At 45.1% G+C, this 27,552-nt stretch overlaps 1 protein-coding gene across 5 annotated transcripts; it reads right to left on the bottom strand.

Moving 5' to 3' along the window:
- Nucleotides 1-1,105: 1,105 nt before the first annotated feature.
- On the bottom strand, nt 1,106-22,783 carry Rad52 (RAD52 DNA repair protein). 5 transcript variants are annotated; one of them, XM_021164763.3, is made up of 12 exons: nt 22,368-22,781; nt 14,023-14,116; nt 11,944-12,045; nt 10,846-10,939; nt 10,601-10,668; nt 9,243-9,361; nt 8,563-8,638; nt 4,290-4,489; nt 3,998-4,149; nt 2,911-2,991; nt 2,085-2,306; nt 1,106-1,427 (listed from the first exon to the last, which is right to left on the bottom strand). In XM_021164763.3, the coding sequence occupies exons 2-12, from the start codon at nt 14,107-14,109 to the stop codon at nt 1,366-1,368; spliced, it is 1,263 nt and encodes a 420-aa protein (XP_021020422.2). In that variant the 5' UTR covers nt 14,110-14,116; nt 22,368-22,781; the 3' UTR covers nt 1,106-1,365. The 5 variants fall into 5 exon arrangements, with proteins under 5 accessions (XP_021020422.2, XP_085696172.1, XP_029334738.2 ...); XM_085840046.1 differs by lacking the exon at nt 22,368-22,781 and having other exon boundaries at nt 2,094-2,306; nt 14,023-14,133; XM_021164762.3 differs by lacking the exon at nt 1,106-1,427 and having other exon boundaries at nt 1,819-2,306; nt 22,368-22,783.
- Between the last annotated feature and the right edge of the window lie 4,769 nt (nt 22,784-27,552).

The following is a 27,552-nucleotide window of genomic DNA, read 5'->3' on the forward strand; positions in this document are numbered from 1 at the left end:
TTTATTGTTTCTAGGAACTTTTAGTAGAAGTTATACCCTAAACTAAAATCATGCTGTTAAGGATGAAAGTGGCACTTCTCCAAGGAGTCTGTTCCTAGTCCTCAGGAAAAGGCAAAGCAGCAGCTGTAAGATGGCAGGGAAATTATTGCAAACTGCTGTCAGTCAACAGCATCTGACTTAGGTCTCAGTTTCTCACAAACAGATCTTGTCCCTGCTTCAAGACTAGGCACAGGGGCTAGAGGCACTTCTCACCAAGCCTGTGCCTTGTCCCAGGGACTCACCAATTCCCTCATAGCATAACCCTAAATTCAGCTTAAGTAGAATTAGAATAGAAGTTCATTGTTCCTTTGGAAAGAATCATGAAACTTTGGGTGTGGTGTAGTTAAAGAACAGTTACTTCCCTTTCCTGGGCCTGGAGAGACAGCTGAGTAGTTGCTCTTCCAGACTGTTCTTCCAAATATCCTGAGTTCAATTCCCAGAAACCATATGGATCATGATTCCACCCTTCTTCTTTCTTCTTCTTCTTTTTTTTTTTTGGTTTTCCCTCTTTAAGTGAGAAATTATAGCTTCCCAACAACCCATGGTTTTTCACTCAAAGCCAGAGAAAACAATTCTTTAAAATGGTGCACTGTTCATGTAGTATAAGAATCTTACCCTAGATATGAACTATGCCTTTGCCAAGTACAGCCATGCAAGAAGCCTAAACTACCAGTAATCTCAATTGTAAGTTACACCAATTCTGCCAGTGTTAGTGTTCAAACATTACTTGATGGCTCAAAAATCACTAACAGCAGAACTAATAGGATCCAGGTGTGATGGTACACACCTTTAATCCCAGCACTCAGGAGGGAGAGGACAGGTTCAAGGCAGCTTGGTCTAAAAAGCAAGTTCCAGGACTACATGAAAAAATCATCTCCAAAGAAAAAACCTACTAAAAAGAATGCCAACTAATCCAGTGCCTTAAGCACCCCGTTTAAGTGTTGGCACATCTCTGGATAAAGGGAGACTCCTCCATGGATCCATGTGTGATCCTGAACCGACAACATGACCTTGTTGATAGCAACACTTAGTGGAAAACATTAAAAATCTGAAGCCAAAGGAAAGATGAGGTCACACATAATTTAATTTAATGTAGGTAACAGTCATGCTGGGGCTTGGTGGGCAACAAATGAAAGGCAGCCTGATTAGCTTAGGAGTGAATAATACTGAACAAACTTTATCTGTTGGCCTCCTTCCCATCATGGGGTAGTTAGCTTCCTCTATAGTCCTCTGAAGAGTTCAGCATGAGCCAAGGTGGAACAATTTTGTGACCAAACTACAGTTTTCCAAAGTCCTTTTGTGACAGTCTAGTAACATCTTGAGTTTTCAGGATGGATCTAGTTTCCTTTTCTTCAGGTCCTGGATCTTCCTATGAGGTTCAGAGTTTTCTGTAGAAGATAATGGTTTAAATACAACAGTATTTAAACAGTAGCCCCCACCACCACCACATTTTTATAGCAGATGCGCAGCTTGGTCTCCGTGTGGGTCCCCTAACAACTAGAACAGGGCCTGTCTCACGGTTGCCTGCTATTGCATCCTCTTCCCCTAACTGGACTGCCTGGTCAGGACTCCATGGGAGAGAATTTGCCTAGTCCTGCTGGGACTAGAAGTCCCAGGAAGAGGTGGTACCCAAAGGAGGCTTGGTTCTCTCTCAGGAGAGGTGCACTAATCCTGAGGGCCAGGATTGCAGGCATGTGCTACTGTGTCCTGTTTGTCCTCCCCCCACCCTTTCTTTTTAGTTTTTGTGCGGGGGGGGGGGGGGGGGAGTGTTTAGCCTGCATGTATGTCTATGTGCTGCTTGCATGCCCAGAGTCCAGAAAAGGAGTATCCAATCTCCTTGGAACTGGTGGTATAGACAGTGGTGTATGTGAAGCAATACGCGAGTACTAGGAATGAAGTCCAGGTTCTCTACAAGAGCAGTGTGTGTACTGTTAACTGCTAAGCCATCTCTCCAGCCCCCTAAGTCAACTTCTTAAAACGAACTAGCACCTTTCCTTTACATTTTATAGAATTAAACCACCCCGAACTTTTGTTCTTCCACACACCTCTGCTACCTAGAACATGCTGGTTGGTGCTGCAGGACTGCAGGTGCCCAGGTCCAGGCTTTTCTTGTGGTTTCTGATGGCAATGGATATGTGGGATGCTGTCTTGGTTGTTGAAGGTTCGAGTGGCAGAGGTTTGGGCTGGTTCTGCTCTACACAAGGGCTTAATGATGTCCTCTAAGTCTGGAGTAAGGTCCCACATTTCTAGGTTCTCTTCAAGGTTATCTACAAAGAGAACCACGGTGTCATTCACAAAAGCTTCCATGTTTGACAACCATAATGGTGCATGTGGCAGCCAGCAGGGAGCAGATGAACAGTTTTCAGGGCAGAGAGTGAGGTCCTGGCTCAGGACTAAAAAAAAAAAAAATTCCAGGCTTTGAGCTCCCTCTGACAAATCACAAAATTTAATTCCCACAAATATCCTAAATCTTTCCATTGGTCAGACCTCTTTCCATTTTTATAAACTTTATGGCACTAAAAATCAGGTGAAAGCCAGAGAGATGGCTTACCTGGTAACATCACTTGCCACATGGCTCAGTTACCTAAGTTCAAGACCTAGGCAAATGGTAAGAAAGAACTGACTACAAAGTTGTCCTCTGATCTATACATGTGGGCCAGGACATACATAAAAATCAAATGAAAGTGAGGACTTTTATGATTCCTTTAAGATGAAATCTACAGGCTGGAGATGCAGCTCACTGGTACATCAGCACTTGCCTAGTGTTGCAGGGTGGGATCAATCCCCAACACTGCACATGACACCCCAAACTAATATGAATTCTGTATCTTCCAAAAAGCACACAGTACAGTAACTTAACACTTGTATTACCTGGAAAGACGACTTTCTCCTGGAGGAGTTCTGAGGCTGCAGCTATAGGGGTGCTGTGTTTTGGAGGGGCTGGAAGCACTGCTACAGTTTGCACAGGAGAGACAAAGGATAAGCCAGAGGTCACATATCAACTCTGGGATTAAGTTCATCCCCCTCCTGCACAGAGTACACCTCTCCTGAGAGAGACCAAGTGTGCTTCCTTTGGTCTTTTGTCTGTGGAAGACAAGGTCTCTCATGTAGTTCAGGTAGGCCTTGGATTCCCTATAAAGCGAAGATGACCTTCAACACCTGACCCTACTGGGTAAGAGCAGTGTGCCAGCACAGCAGGTCTGTGTGGTACAGGGATAGAACTCTGGAGTGGCCCCCTAACCTATTTCCACTTTAATAGCAAAGACAGAACACTGTTAGCCCAGTGGATCTGAGACAAGGACAGTAGATCTTAGATGACCCACCCACCCCACCCCTGCCCTTCAAGCTCCTGTCATGACCTAAAAGCCAAACTTTTAGGATAATTCATTACTCATGATGAGTCCAGGATGATACATGTTTTGGTTTTTGTTGTCTTCCTTTTTCCTACAATAACTTTACTGTTGTGCTAAGGAGTGATAACAGACCCAACACACAACTGTCTCCTGCAATCTTTACTCACTAAAGCTCTCTGGTCTGGGAATACTCCATTACAAATGTCTGTGTAACACCAGAGAGTCTGTAAAACCTGTGCTTAAATTAATTTAAGCTCCTGAGAGAGGAGTCTGCCAGAAGCTCATTATCTTCCAACTTGGTCTTATATTCAAAAGCCATCTAAGAGGCAAATACCAGAAACGGAGGGGATGGGGGTGTTCTTTGAGACAGGGTCTCACTCTATAGTCCAGGCTGGCCTAGAACTCAGATCCACCTGCCTCTGCCTCCCAAGTGCTGCAAAAGATTATGTCAATCACAGCCCACTGACCTCCCTAAAAAGTCTGTTGTCTTTGTAACTGGGAAGGTGTAGGGCAAATTTTATCATCCTAATTCTATGGGGTCATTGGTCCTACACGTCCTAGTGAGACATGGCCTGGAATGGTCCCTGGATCTCCCTCTCACACACCCTCATGCTTGGCTGCCACCTCTTCGGCAGGTGCATGGCTCTGCCGGTGAGCCTCCATCTGTTCCCGGAACTGCTGCTGGAGCTGCTTCTGCCGGAGCTTCCGGAGCTTCCTCTGGTGAGTGGCATCACTCTCCAAGGTGTCGGCCAGACTGCTGCAAACCAAGTTAACCACAATGGACCCGGCTTGAGGAAGCACACAAACCACTTGCTGGTTTCAAGTGCAGGAGTGGATATTGACCAAAGCCACACGAGAAGGGGCCAGAGAGGAAAGGGGGGAACCTGAGCCCAGTACCAGGAGCTGCTGATGTCCTTAGCCCCCTGAAGCTTAATGTTCGAATCATGTGGGGGGCTTGGTCTGCAAGGGGAAGTTGCTTCCTGTGGTTTGGGGGGTCCCAATGCTTCATTCTGTCGGCAGCTGTTGTATCTTGCCTGTTCTACAGATGGTTCAAAATCTTCTCTCTTTGTTTTAGTTAAATCCACATCAAGAGGGAGCTAGTAAGAGGAGAGAGAAACATTGAGTGCACCCCACATCCAGCTTCCCTTCCCCACCATGCATAGCTATTCAGACACAGCACTTGATCCTTGACCCATCTGTCCTCACAAGGTGACTGAAATGACCCACAATTTCCAAACTAGTTTGTTTTTTAATTGGGTTTCTCTGTTTTCTATATTCATGTCAAACTCTTAGGCTAGGCAGCTGGAACTGCAGATATCTGACATTTTAACAAAAGAAAGTCATTTGTATTTCAAACCATCCTATATTAATAAAGTTTTAATAAAAATGAATCTTTACTTTTGATGAAAATAGTATTTGAGTCTTGCTTGCTGATCTGCCCTTGCTGTCTACTTCCAGTTTCTTCTGTGCCCAGTGACATCACATACCTAAAATGAAGCCTTAGCAAGCAGAGGGCAGCTGCAAGCTCAAGGATAACCTGGGCTTCCCCTTGACACTCTGTCTTAGAAGGGAAGGAAAGGGAAGGAAGAAGGGAGAGAAGGAGGGAGGAAAAAGAAGAAAAAACAGCTGGAATCCCCCAGATTAAAAATGAAAAGACACAGGGCTGGAGAGATGAGTCAGCCATTAAGAGCACTGACTGCTCTCCAGTTCCTTCCCAGCAGCCACACAGCTCCCAACCGTCTGTAATGGAACCATGAAGAGCACTGACTGCTCTCCAGTTCCTTCCCAGCAGCCACACAGCTCCCAACCGTCTGTAATGGAACCATGAAGAGCACTGACTGCTCTCCAGTTCCTTCCCAGCAGCCACACAGCTCCCAACCGTCTGTAATGGAACCATGAAGAGCACTGACTGCTCTCCAGTTCCTTCCCAGCAGCCACACAGCTCCCAACCGTCTGTAATGGAACCATTAAGAGCACTGACTGCTCTTCCAGTTCATTCCCAGCAGCCACACAGCTCCCAACCGTCTGTAATGGAACCATGAAGAGCACTGACTGCTCTCCAGTTCCTTCCCAGCAGCCACACAGCTCCCAACCGTCTGTAATGGAACCATTAAGAGCACTGACTGCTCTTCCAGTTCATTCCCAGCAGCCACACAGCTCCCAACCGTCTGTAATGGAACCATTAAGAGCACTGACTGCTCTTCCAGTTCATTCCCAGCAGCCACACAGCTCCCAACCGTCTGTAATGGAACCATGAAGAGCACTGACTGCTCTCCAGTTCCTTCCCAGCAGCCACACAGCTCCCAACCGTCTGTAATGGAACCATGAAGAGCACTGACTGCTCTCCAGTTCATTCCCAGCAGCCACACAGCTCCCAACCGTCTGTAATGGAACCATGAAGAGCACTGACTGCTCTTCCAGTTCATTCCCAGCAGCCACACAGCTCCCAACCGTCTGTAATGGAACCATGAAGAGCACTGACTGCTCTTCCAGTTCATTCCCAGCAGCCACACAGCTCCCAACCGTCTGTAATGGAACCATTAAGAGCACTGACTGCTCTTCCAGTTCATTCCCAGCAGCCACACAGCTCCCAACCGTCTGTAATGGGACCCAACGCCCTCTTCCGGTGTGTCTGAAGACAGCTACAGTGTACTCATATATATAAAATAAATAAATAAATCTTTAAAAAAAAATAGAAAAGAGTCAATATATGAGAGAGAGAGAGAGAGAGAGAGAGAGAGCAAGCAAGCAGCACAAAGACAGAAGGAAACAGAATTCTCCAATAAACACTGGCCTGCACAGAGACTAACTCTGGGACAGAGAATTTAAAGAGCAAAGCAATAAAAATTTTTAATTAAAAGAAAAACAAAGAAAACTGTCAGGTATGATGGAGTACACCCTTAATTCCAGCATTCAGGATGCACTGGCAGGCAGATCTCTGTGAGTTCCAGACCAGCCACAGCTACAACATAAGAGGCAACAAAACCTCCAACCCTACGATAATGAATGTATAATATATAAAGCAGGTTTTTTTTTAAAATTCAATTAGAGTTAAACTGATACCTCTTTAAAACAGAATTATTAACATTAAGATGGTTTATGCAACTACAGTGGAAAGAAAATAGAATGTACAAACTGGAAATATGAAGAATCAAATCAGAAATACAAAAAATTCAAAACAAAAACAACCTAGAACAATAGAACCTATTAAATGTGCAGAAAATTAGCAAAACGAAAGTAGTAATCATCTTATCCATAACTATTTTAAACGTAAATGGATCAAATCTTGGTTAAAAAAGCATGGATTGGGAGTTAGATGGCTCAGCATATGTTGCTCTTGCAGAGACCTGTAACTGTAGCTCTAAAGAGCTCTGACTCCTCTGTGCTCCATGGACACCTCATTTATGTCCACACACACCCACATACATAAACAGACATACACACAGTTAAAAAAAACAAAAGTTAAAATTAAGCAGTTTTGATGGATGAGTCACAAAAACCACATCAAATATATGACACCTACAAACAGCAGAGTCTGATCCTAAGTGGATGGCACATGCCTATAATCCCAACTCTGAGGGAGCCCTTGGGCTCAATGACCAACCAGGGTAGACTAACTGAGGAGCACCAGGCTCAGTGAGAGACCCTGTCTCAAAATATAACGTGGAACAACTAAGAAAGACAGCCACCATCAACCTCTCGCCACCACATGCACACACAAACATGAATACACACTCACACGGGGTGGGCGGTGTCAACCAATGATGCGGAGAAAGATGGGTCTTCCCAGAACAAAGGATGAGATATGTATGGTTCATGTCTTATACTACTCCCAAGAACCAGCTCAACATAGGTCAAAGTCCTCAGTGTAGGACTCCACAGACTCTCATGAAAACAACAAACAACAACAACAACCCAGAAGAAATGTCCCCCAGCACTGGGTATGATGATGATCTCTTGCTAAGATACCAAATGAGCCAGGCACTATGGCCCAGGTCTTTAGTCTAAAAGTAAAAGCAGGCAAATGGATCTGCAACCCCAAAGCCAGCCTGGTCTACAGAGTAAGCTCCAGGACAGCCAGAGAAACTCTGTCTTGGAAAAAAAAAAAAATTAAATATAATGAAATAAAAATAACCTTAAGACATCCATGGAATGGAGGAAAATATTTGTCTTATTAACAGATAAAGGATTTTAATGTCCAGGATATTTAAAGTACTACTGTAATTTAACAGCAAAAATACCAGATAGCCTATTAAAAATGGCACAGGAATTCAATCTTTCTAAAAAAGAAGGAAAGGAAAGGAAAGGAAAGGAAAGGAAAGGAAAGGAAAGGAAAGGAAAGGAAAGGAAAGGAAAGGAAAGGAAAGGAAAGGAAAGGAAAGATTCCAAAACAGCCAGCAAGCTTTTGAAACACAACCCAAAGCCGTAAGGAGAACAGATCATACAGTGGGAACTACTGTGAGTATCAGTGTGCAGATTTCTCAAAAGAAACAACACAGGAGGCACATGATCCAGCACTCACACTCGTGTATCTTTCATGACACTGAAGGCTGAGCTTCTAAGGAAATTTATACATCAGCAACAGCAGTGACAACAGCAGCCAACAGGTGGACAGACAAGCACAGTGTCGTCCCCAGGAGACTGTCATGCACACACACGAGAGGAAAAGAGGAGCAGAGGCCAACTGGACTCCATAATAGGAGAATGGGGTAGGTGTGAAAAGCCCAAGGAGACAGAAAAGGCAATGATTCATTCTATCAGGTAGATACCAGCTCTCCCTTGTCAATTAACTGTGACTCTAGCAGCACCTACTCCACACACACTCCAGAGGCTAGCTCTAGGATCCCATAAGTAGGTAGGCAGTGTCAGAATGGAGGTATGCACCTCCAAGCCGCCAGAGCTAAGGGAAGAAAGATGGCTGGTCTGAACACGTATGGCGAACAGCAATGGCAGAGGCTCTGCACTGGTTCTGAGACCAAGCCACAGCTCTCTGTCCATGAGATGCAATGGAAAACCTGGCCAGGACACATCTACTAGCATTAACCTAAGTCTGAAACCATCAGTACAGATGCTGCCAAACACTGAGTCCTCACTTCTCCTTTTAGCTAGTACAGCAAGGATACACTGGAGAATCTCACGCTGTGACAGCCAGCTCCTCATTGCAACATACCTGTCGTGGAAGCTTATTTAGTGACCTCAGATAGTCTTTGTCCAGAATACAGTTTCCAAGTGCATTCCCAAAACTCCTATGGTGACAAAGAAGCGAAAGTTCAGTTACAACATCAGACTGGCTGTCACAACACCACAGGGCTGCAAACACAAGAGAGGAAACAGACCCTAACCTTCATTCAGTGGTGATGGAATGTCCCTGCACTCTACTAGCTCTGAGGACAGAGCAGTGACATGGCACAATCTCACAAAATCTCCTGCTAAGGGCGTCATCTCTAGTGAGCAGTATGGAACTGATGGCGTCTTCAGGGGCTCCAGGTTAGTGGAAGGGTTAGGTTATGGACATCTGTCCTCTGCGACTATGGACCACTGGTCTCTTCTGTTTGTTCTTATTTTTGCCTCTCCACCACGATGCATGCTAGTCAATCCTCTCAAAGCTGAGCCAATCTAAATCTCTGAGTCGCTATATTCAGCCAACTGTTCCAGGAAGGGAGAACCCAAAACTGATAATAGCATGGTCTGAATTCAGCCATTTATTCGCTGGAAAGTCCCTCAGAGAGCAGGGAAACATGAATCAGGATGACCTGAGTCATCTTTCCATGCTATTTAGATTTCTGACCCATGTGAATGTGCCACTTCCTTGGAAATGAGAGCTGAAATGAGATGGTGCTCCCTCCTTACCTGAGTGCTCGCTTCAGCCCATCAGTCACAGCCTCCTTCCTGGCCTTCTCCAGTGACAAGGCCTTCGACCGGAGGCCCTCACTAACGCCATAGCCCACGTCCTCATGATAGGAACCATCCTGAGGTAGAAAAGGAGTAGAAAGCTGTAGCTCTGCCCTTGGCTGCCCAGCCTCTTCTCTGACCAACAGCACTCAAAAGAAAGAAAGAAAATAAACAAACAAGCCACCCTGCACCGTAGAAGCAGGACACTGCTGAAGAGCACACAGCACACACTTTAAGATATCAATTTTGAGAAGTGCTGTCTTGGAGCTGCCTGGAAAGACGCCTGTGCTCAATGCCAAATCGTTAATATCTAAAGCTTTAAGGTCAATAGAAATTAAACTAAAAGAGTTTGTTTTTACACACACTCATACATGTGCACACACACAGGTGTGGAAGTGCTATGGGGCTATAAATGGAATTTTCAAGCATAAATATAGTAGGACAACAGCAACAGGAAATATGACCTAAGACAAGCCACAGAAACAACGTGACCCTTCCGTGATAAAAGTGCAGCTTAGCCAGACATGGCAGAGCAAGCCCTGTAATCCTGGGACTCAAGGTTAGAGGCAAGAAGACTGCCAGTTTAAGCATGACGTAGGCTATATACTGAGACCTTTTCTACAGCTCTCTATATGATTAAATACAAAAAGCTAGTGGGCCTTGAGTAGCACACTCGAGCCTGTCATCTCAGATGTAAGAGGCAGAAGGAGGAAGACTGAGCTGCAGACACCCAGAGGCCTAGACAGTCAGACTGTCTAACTGCGTGCTTCTCACCCTTCTATGCTACGACACTTTAACACAGTTCCTCATGTTGTATGACATACACACACACACACACACGTGCGCGCACGCCAAACAAAGTTTTTCTTGCTACTTCATAGCCATAATTTCACTAATGTTATGAACTATAATGTAAATATCTGAAAAACAGATAGTCTTAGGCAACCCCCATGAAAGGGTTGTTCAACCTCCAAAGAGGTCGCCACCCACAGGTCTAAACCAGTGGTTCACAACTGAGCTAAGGGTATGGGACACAGCATTGCTTCAAATAAATGACAGCATCTAATCCCCTATGACACTTAGGTTCTGTTGTTACAGAATCTATAGATTTTCAATTGTCAAGTTATAGACACACACACATCAACCTAAAATAAGATCCATCCTTTCTACATTGTTTTGAGGGGCACATGAGCAAGGATGTTTGAGTACTGCCCTTCTAAGCACCCTGGCTGAGTCAGAGCCCTGGTCTCCGCTCTAGACTCCCTCCCACTGCCTACTTGGTCTTCCCAGGCAGTTGTGGCACCCCAGCCCCTCACCTTTAACTGCACCTTTACAAATGCACAGACTCCCACGTAGAACTTGCCATTGTTGAGGTCAACAAAATCTAGGAATGGGAAAAGACAGTAGTCGGAGAGATACTGACCCCTGCACCCCATCCATGTTCCTCAGCTGTCAATCAAACCCACCTGCCCTGTGTCCTAACTCACTGGACCCTCTTGAGCACAAGTGGAGGAGTTATGCAGTAAGGAGTGTGAGGCAGGCAGCACACACAGAAACATACCCACATTTTGCTGGGTGATGGAGTGTGCCCAGCCATTGTAACCAAACATCTCATTGGCCAGATTAATTACCCGATGACCTTCAATATAACACACCTAGAAAATAAATTTTTTAAGAAAAAGCTATTAAAATGTCTTTGGCATTTTTAAATGTGAATGAAAGTCATTTATTCCTCATGTGGATATTTTGGGCTTGTTTGGTTTTGTTTGTTTGTTGTTTTGGTTTGGTTTGGTTTTTGGCAAATTTTCCATTCCACAGGAAACTTTGCAGCAAGTATTTCAGAGAGTTCTGGAAAAATCAAACCAGAACTACCAGTCTATCTCTGGGAACGGATCAGACTCAGGGGGAAAAAGTCAAGCTGACATATGATATGTTTTATGGAGGACCAAAACCATACACAGAACTTTAGCATGGGTAGCTAGGTGTACTGAACGTGCTGTGTACTCCATCCTAGTACTAAAGCAAGGCTGTTAAAACTGAAAGCAAGACCTAGCATGACGGTGCACACCTTTAATCCCAGCACTCAGGAGGCTGAGGCAGGTGGATCTTTGTGTGTGAAGGCAGCCTGGGCTACAGAGTTAGTTCAAAGGCAGCCAGCCCTACATAGAAAGACCCTGTCTAAAAAAACCTAAAACAAATAAATACAATTGGAAGCAAGTGGCAAAGGGAACAGTTTGAAAGATGATGCAAAAATCTCCACATGGAATCTAAAGATGATGTAAAAATCTCAACACGGAATCTTTTTTTTTTTTTTTTTTTTGGTTTTTTCGAGACAGGGTTTCTCTGTATAGCCCTGGCTGTCCTGGAACTCACTTTGTAGACCAGGCTGGCCTCGAACTCAGAAATCCGCCTGCCTCTGCCTCCCGAGTGCTGGGATTAAAGGCATGCGCCACCACGCCCGGCTTCAACACGGAATCTTAAGAGAGTACTTGTTTGGGCTACTGCAGATGACACGGGGGCTGGACCCATCCATGTTAGAGGCACTAGAAAGCATCTCGTAACAGGGACCAAGGGCCTCTAAGTCTATGAAATCTAGTAAAAGCAGAAGGCAGGATCTTTTGTCAACAACTAGGTACATGGCCACGACTCCGGAGCTTACCTTCTGACCTCCTCCGGCCACGCGGCTGCTAATGTACTCTGGACCCAGCCTCTGTCTCAGAGCTTTCTGGATGGCCTGGTATTCATCCGCTGTGTATTGGCTCTATAATGCAGAAGGAACTCAAATTGGTATGTATGCCATTTTCGCACAGTGAAGCCCTCTCTGAGCTTCCAGATACAGCATCTCTTCCCACTGGTAAATACTGAGTAGAGCTGAGTAGGTCAGTAGCAGGAAAGCATCCACCGTAGCAGGCATGAGGCTTAGTATACATTCAAAGCCCGAGGAGGGTGGTGATTAGGCATTCATGTATACATGAATCAAAGCAATGCATGGTACTCTATACAAAGCCTAACTTTATGTACCCATTAAAAATTGCTTTAAATGCCTGTGAACTGGAGACTAGATAGACCACAGTAGTAAGGGAAACCTACCTCTATTATTCTGCATAGAAACATCGCAATAAAATGACTCTTACTGATACATTACTACATCCACAGATCATCATTCAACCCTCCTCACAGATACACAACTGGACAATATGAGGAGAGGAAGGGACCTTGGCACACTCTGCCCTAAATGGAATGCCTCCATTAAACATCTCCCCTCGAGGTTCAGGGATCTATGCAGAAGAAGAGGCAGAAAGATGCTAAGAGCCAGAGATGACTCTAAGCAAACAGAGCCTTCCAGACACAAGAGGACTGACATATACAAACTCAGAGACTGTAGCTGCACACACAGAGACATGCACAGGTTCAAACCAGACAAAATCTCAGCACTGAAAAGGGGAAGTGAATGCCCAGTCCCACCCTAGACAAGAAGCCACTAAGCAAGGGGCTATTTGCAACTGACAGCTGTTGGGAAGAGGGAGATCAGGAGCGCCTGCATCTGCCGAGACCTGATCCATCTGTGCCTCGTCAGCCACACGTGGGGATGGGGATGGGGCATGTTGAGGAGTAACTGACCAATGTAAAACAACTCCATGGGCTTTGGGGCTTGTTTGTTTTTGGGTTTTGTGGCCTTTTTGTTTTATGTTTGGTATGTCTTTTTCATCTTATTGGTTTTGTTTTCATTGCTGTTTTATTTTTTTTCCCCATTTGGAGGGATTTATTTTTTGATTTTAGAGAAAGAGCTTACAGCTGGGTAGGTAGGGAGGTGGAAATATTTGGAAGGAGTTAAACATGATCAAATTGTATTATTGTAAGAATAAAAAAATTTAAGCTGGACATAAAGGCAAATACTTTTAACTCTAGCACGTAGAATGCAATGAGTTTGAGGCCAGCCTGGTCTACATAGTGAGTTCCAGGACAGCCAGGGCTATGCAGAGAAACCCTGTCTCAAAAAAGCAAAAACAAACAAAAAAAATTAATATAAAGGTATTGCATTAAAGTGCTAACAACCTGGGCTGGAGAGAGACTCAATGGTTAAGACTTGCAGCTCTTCTAGCAAGACCAGAGTTCAGTTCCCAGCACCCACAGCAGGTGAATCAGAGCCAGCTACAATTTCAGCTCCAGGCAATTTGACACCTTCCTCACACATTCAAATAGGGTGAGCACAAAAAATATACACCTAAATATAATCACTTGTACTGTTAGTTTTTTCAATTTTCTTATATTTCTAAAATGTGTTTATTTGCATATGCATGTGTAGGCACAGTGTCACAGTGTGTACTGGGCTCAGAGGACGGCTTACAGGAGTCAGTTTTCTCTTCCCACCATGTGGGTCTCAGGGAGCAACCTCAGTCATCAGGCAGACAGGAGGTGCCTTCTCTGCTACGCTCACTCGCTGCCTCCCTGGCCCTACTACTAACTAGTCTTTTGCTGCGAAGTTCACAAATCCACGTAGTTAATAAAGCCTGTCAAGCAAAAGGACAAACTCCTACACCATCCTGGGGCTACAGCAGCTTGGTAGCAGAGACTGAGCTCAAGCTTCAGTAACGCAGAGCAAAACAGCCAAGACCCTGAAGTGCTGCATCCAAAGGGAAAGGGGACCAGTGACCAGTGTCCACACATGACGACGGGAGCATTTCAGCCCAACCTTCCTCACTCATGCTCCTTCTGCAGGGGTACAGCAACCAGTTACCTGTCCAAAGAGGAGCACAGACTTCCCACCAACAAAGGGAGGATGGTTGTCACACCCTCGGTAGACTGCTTCTTCAGGCCCAGCCATGTTGACCCTGTTTAAATAAAACATTAAAACAAAATCCAAAGACTGCTATAGGAAAAAGCAAGGGAGGGCCTCTACCCCAAATCAGATAAAGCATTTACTTAAGGGACAAAGTCTCTCAAGGGTCAACTAGGATCTACAAAGACACAAACAAACCTAGAGTTGTTCCCACTTTCAGTTAACATATTTACTATTATGGGCTAGGAAAGGTGACTATTTACACTACGAGTTGTATCAGTATTACAAAACTCTTGCTGTAGAGGCAGAGATGACGGCACACACCTAACTCCTAGCACTCAGAAGGCAGAGGCGGACAATCTCTGTCTCAAAAAACAAAATCAAATAAAATTCTTGCTCCAAGGAAACACTTTACTGCTACCTAAGAGTAAGAACAGTAAGAGATGTTGAACAGTCTGTCTCTGGCAATCATTTCACAATGTATGTTTTATTTATATATATATATATATATATATATATATATATATATGTGTGTGTGTGTGTGTGTGTGTGTGTGTGTGTGTGTATTCATATATATATGCAACACATATATACATACACACACACACACACACACATATATATATATATACACATACATACACACACACACATTGTAGCTGGGTCTGGGGCAAATCCTACAGGCTCAACTGCTTACAAGGCTGAATCAGAAGCCCACTGCAGTCCAGGATGAACAACACAGTTGTCATACTATAATCTTATAAAGCTAGAAAGCATAAAGAGGCTATTTTGAGAGAAGTCTTTACTCTGTAGCTCCGGCTAGCCTGAAACTCACTATGTATATCAGGGCAGCCTTGAACGTGTAGCCATCCTGCAGCCTCTCCTTCCCAAGAGCTGGAATTAAAGGTGTATGCTACCAAGCCCAACCTGAGAACCTATGTTTTCATATTAAAAACTAAATCACAACTATGTAGCATAAGGACACTGTAACTCTGGTCTCTAGGGGGTTAAAACGGAAACACAGCCACAATAACTCAACTGTTTTCCAAGACTCACTCTAGTTAGAGAGAGAACACCCGAGAGGAAACAAGCCAGGTCTGATGGTCCACAATGGAGAGCCAGCTACTAAGAGCCTGGGCAGTGCATCAAGACCTCATCAGAAGAAAAAAGGAGGAAGAGCAAGAGGAAAGGAAAGGGCAAGGCTGTAGACTGACAGAGAAACAGCATCACCAGACTGGACTCCGGACCAGCAGAAGCTGGGAAACTTGTAAAAATTACAGATTCTTAGAATCCTCCTCAGGCTGCTGAAGCAAAACTGCCTCAGAACAAATTGAAAAGTCTCTGTTTCCAGATGCCTGCCTCACAACTCCACTACAGGCTCATTGTGCTTGAAACCCCACAGTCGGTTAGCGATAGAACCACCAAGACCACACACAACTTAGTCTCTATCACAGCACAGGACTCCATGAGACACTGCAGCACTGGGGCAGGAGGCAGAAGCATGTTCTCAACTCCTTGGTGACACAGTGAGTTTTGAGCCTAGCCTGAGATATATGAGACCCTATCTCAAATCTCCACTTCCCACATACACACTCCAAAGTAAATAAACTTCTAGAACTACTCCAGTGCTCAAGTGTGTGTGTGTGTGTGTGTGTGTGTGTGTACACTGTAGCTGTCTTCAGACGCACCAGAAGAGGGCATCAGATCCCATTACAGATGGTTGTGACCACCATGTGGTTGCTGGGAATTGAACTCAGGACCTCTGGAAGAGCAATTGGTGCTCCTAACTGCTGAGCAGCCCTGTATATTATTTTTTAACCAATAGAAATAAACAATTTAGCGGAGTCAGCAAAGGCTAGGCAGTATATACTGTGTTTTGGAGCAATATAGTCTCTGTCATACCTACTCAACTGTGAAATGTTAGTGTAATAGCAGCCACAGAAAATTCATAAGTGGACACTTCAACTGAACTTTGTATATGGAACTAACAGATCTGCCCACAGGCCACACTATGACCACCCCTGCTATAACTCATGTTCTAATCTCTGAAAGTCCACTACACCAGGTGAGCTAGTTAGCTAGGTGACTGATAACCAGGTTAGTTGTCAACTTGATATAATCTAGAATCACCTGGGAAGAGGGTCTTAAGGAAAGACTGTCCCGGTTACGTTAATTGGGAGCATGTCTGAGGACTGTCTTGACTATGTAGGCTGATATGGAGAAACCCAGCCTGAACACAGACTACAGTCCTTAGTGTGGGCCTGGATTTTATCCAGAGTACACAAAGCTAACTGAGCTTTAAGCACGTATCGTTCATCTCTCTCAGGTCTTGACTGTGGATGTCAAGAACTTGACAGGCTGCTTTAAGTTCCTGACACCCTGGCTTCCTGGCAATGATGAACTGTGACCTAGAAGGCGACCTAGAATAAACCATTTCTCCCAAAAGCTGTTTGGTTTTTTTGTTGTGTTTGGTTTTTGTTTGTTGGTTGGTTAGGATATTTAGCCATAGAAATAGTTTCATTCCTATAAAACCAGACAGTGGACTAAAAAAAAAAAAAAAAAGTAAAATTAGAGAGGACAAAAAAAAAAAGAAAGAAAGAAAAGAAAAGAAAAGAAAAGGAAAAGAAAAGAAAAGAAAAGAAAAGAAAAGAAAAGAAAAGAAAAGGAAAGGAAAAAGAAGCTGTGGTTAAGGGCACTGGCTGCTTTTCCAAGAGAACCCCAGTTTGATTCCCAGCAAAAACAGTGGCTCACAACCACCCATAACTCTAGTTTCAGAGGAGCCAACATCATCTTTGAGGCTCCATGGCTACACACATATGGTGCACAGACAAACACTCATACCCATGAAATAAAAAGAAAAAATAAATATTTTTTAAAAAAAGAAAATAAAGAAAGAAAAAGTACAAATAAATAGAAAGTAAAAACTGAATGGATCCCACCACCAAGAAATAGCCCCATCCTTCCTCTTTTCTATGTGTACACATGTGTACACGGAGGAAGTCTGACATCTTCCCTTCCAACATGTACACTTTTGTTAAAGGGAGAATCCACATACACCAGGCAGCACCCCACAAGATCCTGGTCACACCATTTTCTCCATCCCAGCATCCGTGGCTAACCCAATAGACATGGGTCTTAGCACAGCACATGGGCACAGGCTGCAGAACCTCCTGACGGATGCGACACACTGCAGTCACTTTCTACCCTTGGCAACGTAGAGCATCCCTGCTGCTCTCCCAAGCACAAGCTGGAACGTTAAGGAGTTAATGTACCACAGGGCAAGTCATCCTGCAAGGAGAGAGCTGGAGGTGGGAGGGAGTGAACTCTTCCTTCCTTCCACTGGATGGAGCATCCTATTACACACATCCTCCTGGGAAGCACTCCCAGGAGGTCACACAGCCAGCCATATCTCTAAAGGATGGCCAAGCAAGAAAAGCACCTCTGACTGACAGCCATAGCCTTTCTCCTCTCCTGCTTTCCCACACTCCTGCTTCCTAAAGAGCTGAGTGCACACTCGCACTTTAAGCTCTGTTCCAGGGTATAGACAGCAACAGGCACTACAGAAGCCGCCTGTTGGTCCCTCAGCTCTTTCCACATGGCACACCCTGACCTTATTTCCAAACACCAACACCTGCATCTCTTTATCTGAGAGAGTCTTTGGCATTAGTACCTATTTTGTATGGCAAGCTAGAGGTGTCAAACAACTGCCACCACATGCAGCAGCGACCTCAAGTGGAGATGGTGTTCAAACACCCTTTTCCTAAGATACACGGTTGTCTCCTCACAGGCAGTGAGTGCCTGGAACCACACAGAATATTGGACCCGTAAAGAAGTAAGAGTCCAGAGTAGAGTACTTACTAGCTGTGAGTAAGAAAAGGGTGATTTTCTTTAAATCATCCTTTTTAAAAGGTAAACAGAGCTGAAGATGTACAGTGCCTACCACACACAAAGCCCTGAGTTTGACCTCCAGCACTGCATAAACGAGGTATGATGCTGCAGACCTGTAGCCCCAGCTCTTGGGAAGTCAAGGCAGAAGGATTAGCTCAAGGCTCTCCTCAGCTAAATAGTGAGTTTGAGGCTAGCCTGGGCTACATAAGACTCTGTCTTTAAAAAACCAAAAGGTAAATAAGGGCCCCACTCAGAGGCAGAGATTAGGGAGATAAGCAAAGGGATGCATTCATTTCTCAGTCCTGGGTGGGGTAGGGGATGCAACAAGCAAAGCACATCTTACTCTCTTCCATTTCCTCATTACCTAAAAGCATTTCCAGAAACTTGTGGAAGGAAGGAAAGAAAGAAGGAAGGAAGAAAGGACGGACGCACAGAAAATGAGACATTGTCTCTGGAGAAGTTTGACCTTTCTCCTTCTCATCTCTCATACAACTCTTCTCATCTTCTCCAAACAGCAGCAGTGTTATAAAGAACCCACAAAGTGTGAACCCATTACATCAGCTTGAAGACAGGAATGGGAAATCTTTTTTTTTTTTTTTTTCTTTTTGAGACAGGGTTTCTCTGGATAACCCTAGCTGTCCTGGAACTCACAATGTAGACCAGGCTGGCCTCGAACTCAGAAATCCGCCTGCCTCTGCCTCCCGAGTGCTGGGATCAAAGGCGTGCGCCACCACGCCCGGCAGGAATGGGAAATCTTAAGGGAAGGAAGACTAAAGTCATACTTACTCCCCAGCAGGCCGTGTTTAACAGTGAATGATTCAGATCAGTCACCTACCTCTATCACAACAGCACAGAGAGGAGTGAGAAAAAGATCAACTAGGACACAGGAAAGAAAGGGTGAAGTATGGGTATGTATCACAGGGAAAGAAAAGATCTGGGCCAGCAAGATGGCTCAGAAGGTAAGGGTACTTGCCACCAAGTCAGAGTTCAATCCTGGGGACCCATGGTGGAATAAAGAGAGGCTTCTGCACACTGTCCTCTGACCCCCACATACCACCCAACCGAGCCCCACAGAAAATAATTAAAAGCTATTTTAAAAAAAATTCCATGCTAGACTTTTTGCTACTGAATCACCGAAGTGGTTATGCTACCAATTCCCATTATTCATGGCAGATATGTGAAGACCCAGCCTGCCTCCATCTTGGACTTTAAAGCCATCTTATTGTAAAGACAAACTGGTCATTCCTGTTCATGATTAAACCTGTTTCTCAAGGACTGGGCTATGTCCCACCTGCAACCTTAACTACAAATGGTTCTGTAAGCCTGTTCCAGGGATGGTAATCATGTCTTTGTTTCAAAAAGTTAATAACTATCTTGCAACCCACCATTGTTGCAAAGGGGTTGCTATGGATACCGGTTATTAGGACTACCTTGTTACGCCCACCTTGCAACCATGTCTTTGTTTCAGGAGGGCTTTAGAACTACTTGTTATGCTTTGTTCTACACCTGTAACTCTGCCTATTTTGCCTGCCAATCCCCCCATTTGGAAACCCCCTACCCTTGAGCTATGAAAGTCTTACTTCCTCACATCCAATGCTGATCTCTCCAACCCTGCCCTAAGTGGAGGCAGCCCATGTACACAAATAGAAAAGGCTTATTTTCATTAACTGCTTGCTTTAATTAACTTGCCCATGATGGTGTGAGTCAATGGTCCTTCTCCCATGTTTGGGATTAACATATGGGACATTTGTTTGTTCGAGTTGGGGTCTCATCCAGGCTGCCCTAGAACTCACTGTGTACCCACTCCCTGCCTTCTCAGTCCAGCTCAGATATTGTCCAATGTTCTATCAGAATAAACCAAAACTGCACAAAAGGAAGGCCTTGTCCAGAAAGAGGCCAGCCCACAGCCTTCTGGTGACAGGTGGCAGGAACTCCTATCCCTTCACAGGTGACTTTGGTTGGTGTATCTTACATTTGAGGTTGTTCCTGTGGGAGAGTGTTGGGGTGGGACAAGGATGGCGATCCTGCTTCATATTCAAATTGCTATCACCACAAACCCTGTCTACATACATGAGAAATGAAGTCGGCTCCATTCTGTATTTAGATTTTGAAAATAATGAACATATCTTGTCTGTTTGGTCTTATAATTTCATCAAAGCATCCATCTATATTTTAGGTGAAACTGTCACGGAGAGCTGGTCAAGGCAGCCCATGACTTTAATTCCAGCACTTGGGAGGCAGAGGCAGGCAGATCTGAGTTCTGGGACAGCCAAAGCTACAAAAAAAAAAAAAAAAAAAAAAAGAATGCAAGCCTGGCCTGATGGTGCTCACCGTTAATCCCAGCACTTGGAGGCAGCCTGATTCAGTGCGAGAGAGCCAATGTCTCTCACCAATTAATGAAAAAGTAGGGAAAGAGGAAAGGAAGCTGCCAAAGCACCCTTAATTGTGGTCAGCATGCTCTGTACAGGAGACCCAGAGACTGCACCAGGAAAGGCTCAGAGCTGACAGTCACTGTAATCAAGTACCAGAAGGCAAAGTTAATTCACAAAAACCATTAGGCTCTGTACAGACCAATGACAAACACAATAAACAAACGACCATGGAATAAACCCAGCCAAAGAGGTGACTTTCAGGGGTAAGGAGGTCTCTCTGTGTAGCCCTGGCTGTTCTGGAACTTACTCTGTCAACCAGGTTGGTCTCGAGCTCACGGAAATCCACCTGCCTCAGTCTCCTGAGTGCTGGGATTAAGGGTGTGTACCACCACACCCAGCTAACATTCTTGTAAAAACTGTTTACGTGGATTGGTGTTTGTCTGCATATATGTGAGGGTGCTGGGTCCTCTGCAACGGAAGTCATAGACATGTGGGTGCTGGGAACTGAACTCAGGTCCTCTGAAACAAGAGCCACTACTCCTAACCACTGAGCCATTTCTCCAGCCCACAATTTTTTTTTAAAGATTAGAAATTTTGATTCTTTAAAAAAAAAAAAAAAAAACAGCCGGGTGGTGATGGCGCACGCCTTTGATCCCAGCACTTGGGAGGCAGAGGCAGGCGGATTTCTGAGTTCAAGGCCAGCCTAGTCTACAAAGTGAGTTCCAGGACAGCCAGGTCTATACAGAGAAACCCTGTCTTGAAAAAAAACAAACAAACAAAAAAAATAATAATAATGTTTGTATTATATAAGTATGGGTGTTTTGCCTGCATGCTTATCTGTGCACCACAAGTACTGAAGAAGGTATCCCTTATAACTAGAGTTATAGACAGTTGTAAGCAACCATGTGAGTGCTGGGAATTGAACGCAGGTCCTTGGGAAGAGTAGCAGCCAGTGTTTTTAAAATAAAATATAATTCACATCATTTCCTCTCTCTCTCCTCCAATCCTTCATATCCCTCTCTCAACTTCATAGCCTTTTTCTGTTTTGCTTTACACAAACAGCACAGACATACATATATGAATAAATAAATATAACCCCTAAGTCTGTTTAATGTAGCATGTACATGTACAATTTTAGGGCTGATCACTTGGTACTGGGTAATCTATTAGGAGGTTCATCTCTGGGAAAGCTACATTCTCCCTTTCTCGACAGTCATTAATTGCGTATAGCTCTTCATCTAAGGGCGGGGCCCTTTAAGACTCCCCCCCCCATCCAAGTTGGCATGTCAACTGGTGCTGTTAATTGTCCAGGTCTTATTAAAGCAGCAATATTGAGATGGCCACGTAGGGGAATCAGCCTAGATGACCATCAACTTAATCAACTGATGGATAATTCAAACGAGATACAAACATCGGAACTTTATTCTGCGGAACAGATCCCACCGAAACCCACACAAAGTACTGTATTTCATACAAGTGAAACAGGTTCACTGACAAAGCAGAAGGGGTCCTGGGATGACGGGAAAAGTGGGAGGGAGAGCTAACTGTGGCTTCTGGATTTATTTAGGAGTGATGAAAATGTTATGGAATTCGATGTTGCTAGGGGTTACACAACCCCCAAGCAACCAGAGAACTGTACACCCCCGAGGAGTGAATTTAACCGTACTAATGCACGCTTCGTTTTTCAAAGTCCAGAAAGGCTACCCTGAATGTCAAACTCCTCAAGTCCACCGTTTCTTCTCAGCCCCACCCACTCCCTCCGACTTCACCGGGTCCTAGACAGTCCTGTTAACAGTCAGCGCGCGTGTCGCACGGTGCAGAGAACCGCCACCACCGCCCGGGCTGCCCTCCCGAGCACGCGGTCAGCAACCCCGGACCCGGCGCCTCCCTGTAGATCCAGCGCAACCCTGGGGGCTTCAGGGCTCGGGCCTCCCCGGTGGAGACGCCCCCGTGCCGGGCGTGCCCAGCAGCCGCCCGAATCAGAAGGGTCCCACGCTCCGCGACCGCGCTGGGACCACCCCGGGGAGGACCGTCCTCACTCACGCGCTTGGGAACGCGGTGCACGCAGGAGCTCGGTCCGGGTGCCTGCCGGGAAGCCGGAGAGGGCCTCGCAGAAGGGATGAAGGCTCTGCAAGCTCAGGGTCCTCGCCCAAGGAATAACAGAAGGAGGGGCCGTAAGTCAAGTCAGAAGGCGACAAGAGCCGCAAAGCAGGCTGTCGCAAATCAAGTCGCGAACTGGAAGCGGCGGAGGACTCGGCATCCTGAGCGCTCTCTGGCTGTTATCCCACCGCACGCGGCGATCAGCCTTCCCGCAGCCGCAGCACCCCCTCTTCCTCGGCTCTCACTTCAAGGAGGCCGCTTCGGTTTCCGTAGGCGCCCTGCGAGGGTCCCTGGTGTGACCCGGCTGGGTGACGCCCGGAGCCAACCTCTCCTTGGTGCACTTTTAAACTCTGAGACCCTGGCAGCCAGTGGGATTTCCCCTGAAATTCAACCGGAACTAACTGGGTGACAGTTACACTTTAATCATCACTCCAAGTTAAACACAAACTGATCTCAGTTTATGATGTTTTCTGCTTTACAACAGATCTACGACTCGAATGTGTAGTTTATATACTGAGAACTTTTTGTTTTTAATGGTCAGGCCTTCAGATTGTTGCAATTTAACCAATTCATTATATGGCCACTATCTCCAGGATCTTCCGTGTTTTCCTGGATGGTTGACTTAACTAATCTTCCCAGGAACACGGAGTCAGATGCAGTTAATAAATAAATCGAAAGTCCTTTAGCACATTGTAGGATCCATACTGACAAGACCAAGATAACAGGACAATGACACTAGCTACAAGAGAAACGCAGAATTCGGTTTCTGGAATTAGCTGGCCACTCAACTTGCCCATTACTTGCACAAAAAGAAAAGACTCTTTCTCGGGGCAGTGGTGGCCACATCTTTAATCCCAGCACTCAGGAGACAGGGGCAGGCAGATCTCTTGAGTTCGAGGATGCTACACAGAGAAACTCTGTCTCGAAGAAAAGAAAAACATCGTTTGAAACTGTGCTACTGACAGATGCAAGAGTACCAAATTTGCCATTCTGGTGGCACAGACCTGTAACTCAAACTACTGGGGAAGCTGAGACAGGAGAATCCCAAAGTCAAGGATAGCCTGGGCTTAAAACCTGTCTAGGTAAAAAGAGGGTTGGCATTATAGCTTAGTAGTAGGACTCTTGCCTGGCATGTAGGAAGTAGTGGGCTCAATCCCAAGGACAGGGGAGGAGAACCTGAGCATCTACGGCTACAAAGATCGCTCCACAGTTTAAGAGCACGTGCTATTTTAGAGAACCTGAGTTAGGATCCCCACATCCAAATTAGGGGACTCACAACTACCTGTAACTACAGTTCAAGGGGACCCAGTGCTCTCTGAAGGCACCGTAAACATACGGCACTCATTTACCCAGACACACAAAACATGTATACATATAAATAAAAACAAATCTTTTAAAAAAATAGACTGTTAATCTGTTATCCGTGCGCCTCAGAATGCGGTGCTTGCAGGAGCTCGGCCCCGGGTGCCTGCAGGGAAGCCGAAGTGGGCCTCGCAGAAGAGATGGAGTCTCTGCAAGCTCAGGGGACGCAGGGAAGAAGGTCATCAGGTTTGCACTGAGCCATGTGGCTGAACACCTTTTATAATTACTTATGTTAAACATCTTTTCATGTTTTGGATAACATATAGCCGCCCGAATCCGAAGGGCCCCATGCTCCGAGACCCCACTGAGACCACAATGAAGACGCAGCACAAGATGGCGCACACCTTTAATTTCAGCACTCAGAGGGCAGACACAGATGAAAATCAACTTGGTCTTCATAAGGAGTTGCAAGACAGCCAGTGCTACACTATAGAGAAACTCTGTCTCAACAAAACAAAACAAAACAAAACAAAACAAAACAAAACAAAACAAAACCACTAAGGACCGGCTGGTGAGTTTACTCAGTGGTTAAGAGAAACTGTTGCTCTTGCAGAGCATCTGGGGTTAGATTCCCAGCACCCACACGGCAGCTCACAACCATCTGTAACTCCAGGTCCAGGGGCTCTGATGCCTGCTTCTGGCATTCTTGGGCACATAGTGCATACATCCATGAAGGTAAGATGTTCATATCCATACATCTAAATGTTCATAACCACACACCTAAAAAAGAATGGGGACAATGGGACTGCTTTACCTAGCTCAGCAAGTCAACAAAAAGCTTGCCTTTTTCTCTCTTCAGAGAACAATCTCCCAGTGTTGTCTCTCTGCGGCTCCAGTCAAACTGGGGCAATTCATCTCAAAGTTCCAAAAATGCCTTGCCTGTCTGTTGGCAAAGCTTGGCTAGGGTTCCATTTCCCTGCCCAACAGTCTCTGTTGGCACAGCACACGCTTTGGTTTTCTTTCCAGGTCTTACCTGATAGCCCAGGCTGGCCTTGAACTCACTGTGTACCCAAGAATGAGGCTTGACTGCTTACTGACCCTTGTGGCTTCAGTTCCCAAGTCCTAGAGTGAGGGGTGTGCAGCCCCTGCTTTCTTCCTGATGAGGACTGAACACAGTACTTCGTGTGTGCTAGGCAAGCACTGTACCAACTACATCTCCACTCCTCATACGTGTTTGGGGCTTAGTTTTGCACATACAGTGAGTGTGAATGCACCCACACATGCAAGAGGTCACGTACAACTTTGTGGAACTGGGTGTCTCCTTCTGCCATGTGGATTCTGGGAACAAACTCAGGTGTTCAGGCTTGGCAGCATAACACCGTAATCTACAGAGCCATCCTGCAAGGCCTGTGTGTGTGTGTGTGTGTGTGTGTGTGTGTGTGTGTGTGTGTTTGATGACTATTCTAACAAGATTGTGAGATAGTAGTTCCCCATGGTTTTGATGAGCATTTTCTTTCTTTTTTTTTTTAAGATAATGTGCATGTGTGTACTTGGTATGTGTATGGTGCATGTGCGCCACTGTGTGCATGGGTGCCATTGCCTGCACGTGAAGGTCTGGAAACCAACTCTCTGGAGTCTGCTTTCTCCTTCCATCTTTAGGTTCCAGGGATTGAACACAGGTCATCAGGTTTGCACTGAGCCGTGTGGCTGAACCCCCTTCCTTTTATAATTACTGATGTTAAACATCTTTTTATATTTTGGATATCATATATCTTATTTGGGTCCTTTCCCTATCTTTCTATCTACCTATCCATCTATCTATCTATCTATCTATCTATCTATCTATCTATCTATCTATCCATCCATCCGTCTATCTATCTATCTATCTATCTATCTATCTATCTATCTATCTATCTATCTACCTATCTATCGGTTTTTCATACAGAGTTTCTGTATAGCCGTGACCATCCATCTATCTACCTATCTATCTACCTATCTATCTATCTATCTATCTATCTATCTATCTATCTATCTATCTATCTACCTGTCTATCGGTTTTTCATACAGAGCTTCTGTATAGCCGTGACCATCCTGGAACTAGCTCTGGCCTTGGACTCAGAGTTTCACCTGCCTCTGCCTCCCAAGTGATGGCATCAAAGGTGTGGCTACCCCCACTCAGCATTATTGTCATTTTTTGACAAGCTCTCTTTCTGTAACCAGGGCTGGCTTCACTGTCCTTCCTGCCGCTCTCTCTCTCTGCGCCCTACTTGCCCCTGTGCCTGAGTGCTGGGATATTGGGTGTGAGCCACGGCACCAGATTATTCTCCCCTTCTTAGTGTAGGGATATTTGGGTTTATTTGATGTCATAAGAGTTACTTTTTTTTTTTTTTTTTGGTTTTTCGAGACAGGGTTTCTCTGTGTAGCCCTGGCTGTCCTGGAACTCACTCTGTAGACCAGGCTGGCCTCAAACTCAGAAATCCGCCTGCCTCTGCCTCCTAAATGCTGGGATTAAAGGGGTGCCACTACTGCCCAGAGGCTGTTTCTTTTTTTATGTTGAAGCTTTTTAGGTTAGGATTCTGCTTGTCCTGTTGTGCCTTGGTTCGACATGTAGAGAAAAATCATTACTAACCAAAAGTCATAAGGAAATGTGTGTGTTGGTCTGAGTTTCTCATTTGATTTGCTTTTTAACTCAGGCCAGCCTCAAACTTGTCCTCCTGCCTCAACTTCCCAAGTAGTTAAGATTGCAGGGGTGCATGGCCAACCACCATGCCTGGCTTTTACTTTCACCTTTGTTGTTGTTGTTGTTGTTGTTTTGTTTTGTTTTGTTTTTCTCCCACCCCCACCCCCCTGCCTTCCCTTCTACCTCTTGCTTCAGCCCCTGCTCGCTCCGGCCCTTCCTTCTTTTCTTTTTAAGACAGAAGCTTGCTCTGCACCCCAAGCTTTCCTGGAACTCAGCGTGGCTCGGTAGAGCCCTAAACTCACACTTCTCTTGTATCCTACCTACAGAGCATGGGAAATTACTTTATTTATTATTGCACTGTAGGAAGATAGTCTGATTTTACTCTCTCACCTGGGAATATCCGTTTTCCCGACACCACGTATCAAGGAGACTATCCCTTTCTCACACATTCTTGGGACTATTGGTCAAATAACATGCAGGGGGTTATTTCTGGGCCATTTCCAAAGGGGCTTCCTGAGCAGACACTTCTCTGAGAGTTTATGGAGTCTGGCCCTGTGAGATGTTACTGTTTTCTCCTAGGCCTCCTTTTGCTTTGATAATTAATTTCCAAGGCCATTATTTTCACATTGTAGAAACCTTTAATTTTCCTTTTGCATTTCTAAAAAGCTTGCTGCTTATGACATACTAGAAGTCAGGCTGCTGGATGCTACTGTTAAATTAACAATGACTCATTTTGTAAATCTTTAATAACAACAGTTCTTAAGTGGTGCTAACTCTTGTTCCAAGGCTGTAAACACTGTATATAATTCATTTAATCCTCATGCTTTATAACAACCTCGTGGGGTAACCCAATGAGATGCCATGATCACCCACTGAAAGATGCTGCCCCTCTTAATACTTATCATTATTTATTTACTACCAAGGAAGAAAATGAAAGTCAGGCATGGTAGCTCCTGTTTCTAATCCCAGCATTTGTGAGACTGAAGGACAAAGATAGCCACAACTTTGAGGCCAACCTAGGCTACACAGAAAATTTCACACTAGTTTGCACTCCAGGATGAGACCCTGACTCGAAACAAAAACAGGAAGTCATGATGGCCTATGCCTGTAATCCCAGCAGTTGGAAGGTAGTGGCTTGAGGGTTAG

This window comes from Mus caroli, unplaced genomic scaffold, assembly GCF_978045245.1.
Source record: "Mus caroli unplaced genomic scaffold, Mus_caroli_1 scaffold_7, whole genome shotgun sequence".
NCBI classification, from domain to species: domain Eukaryota; kingdom Metazoa; phylum Chordata; class Mammalia; order Rodentia; family Muridae; genus Mus; species Mus caroli.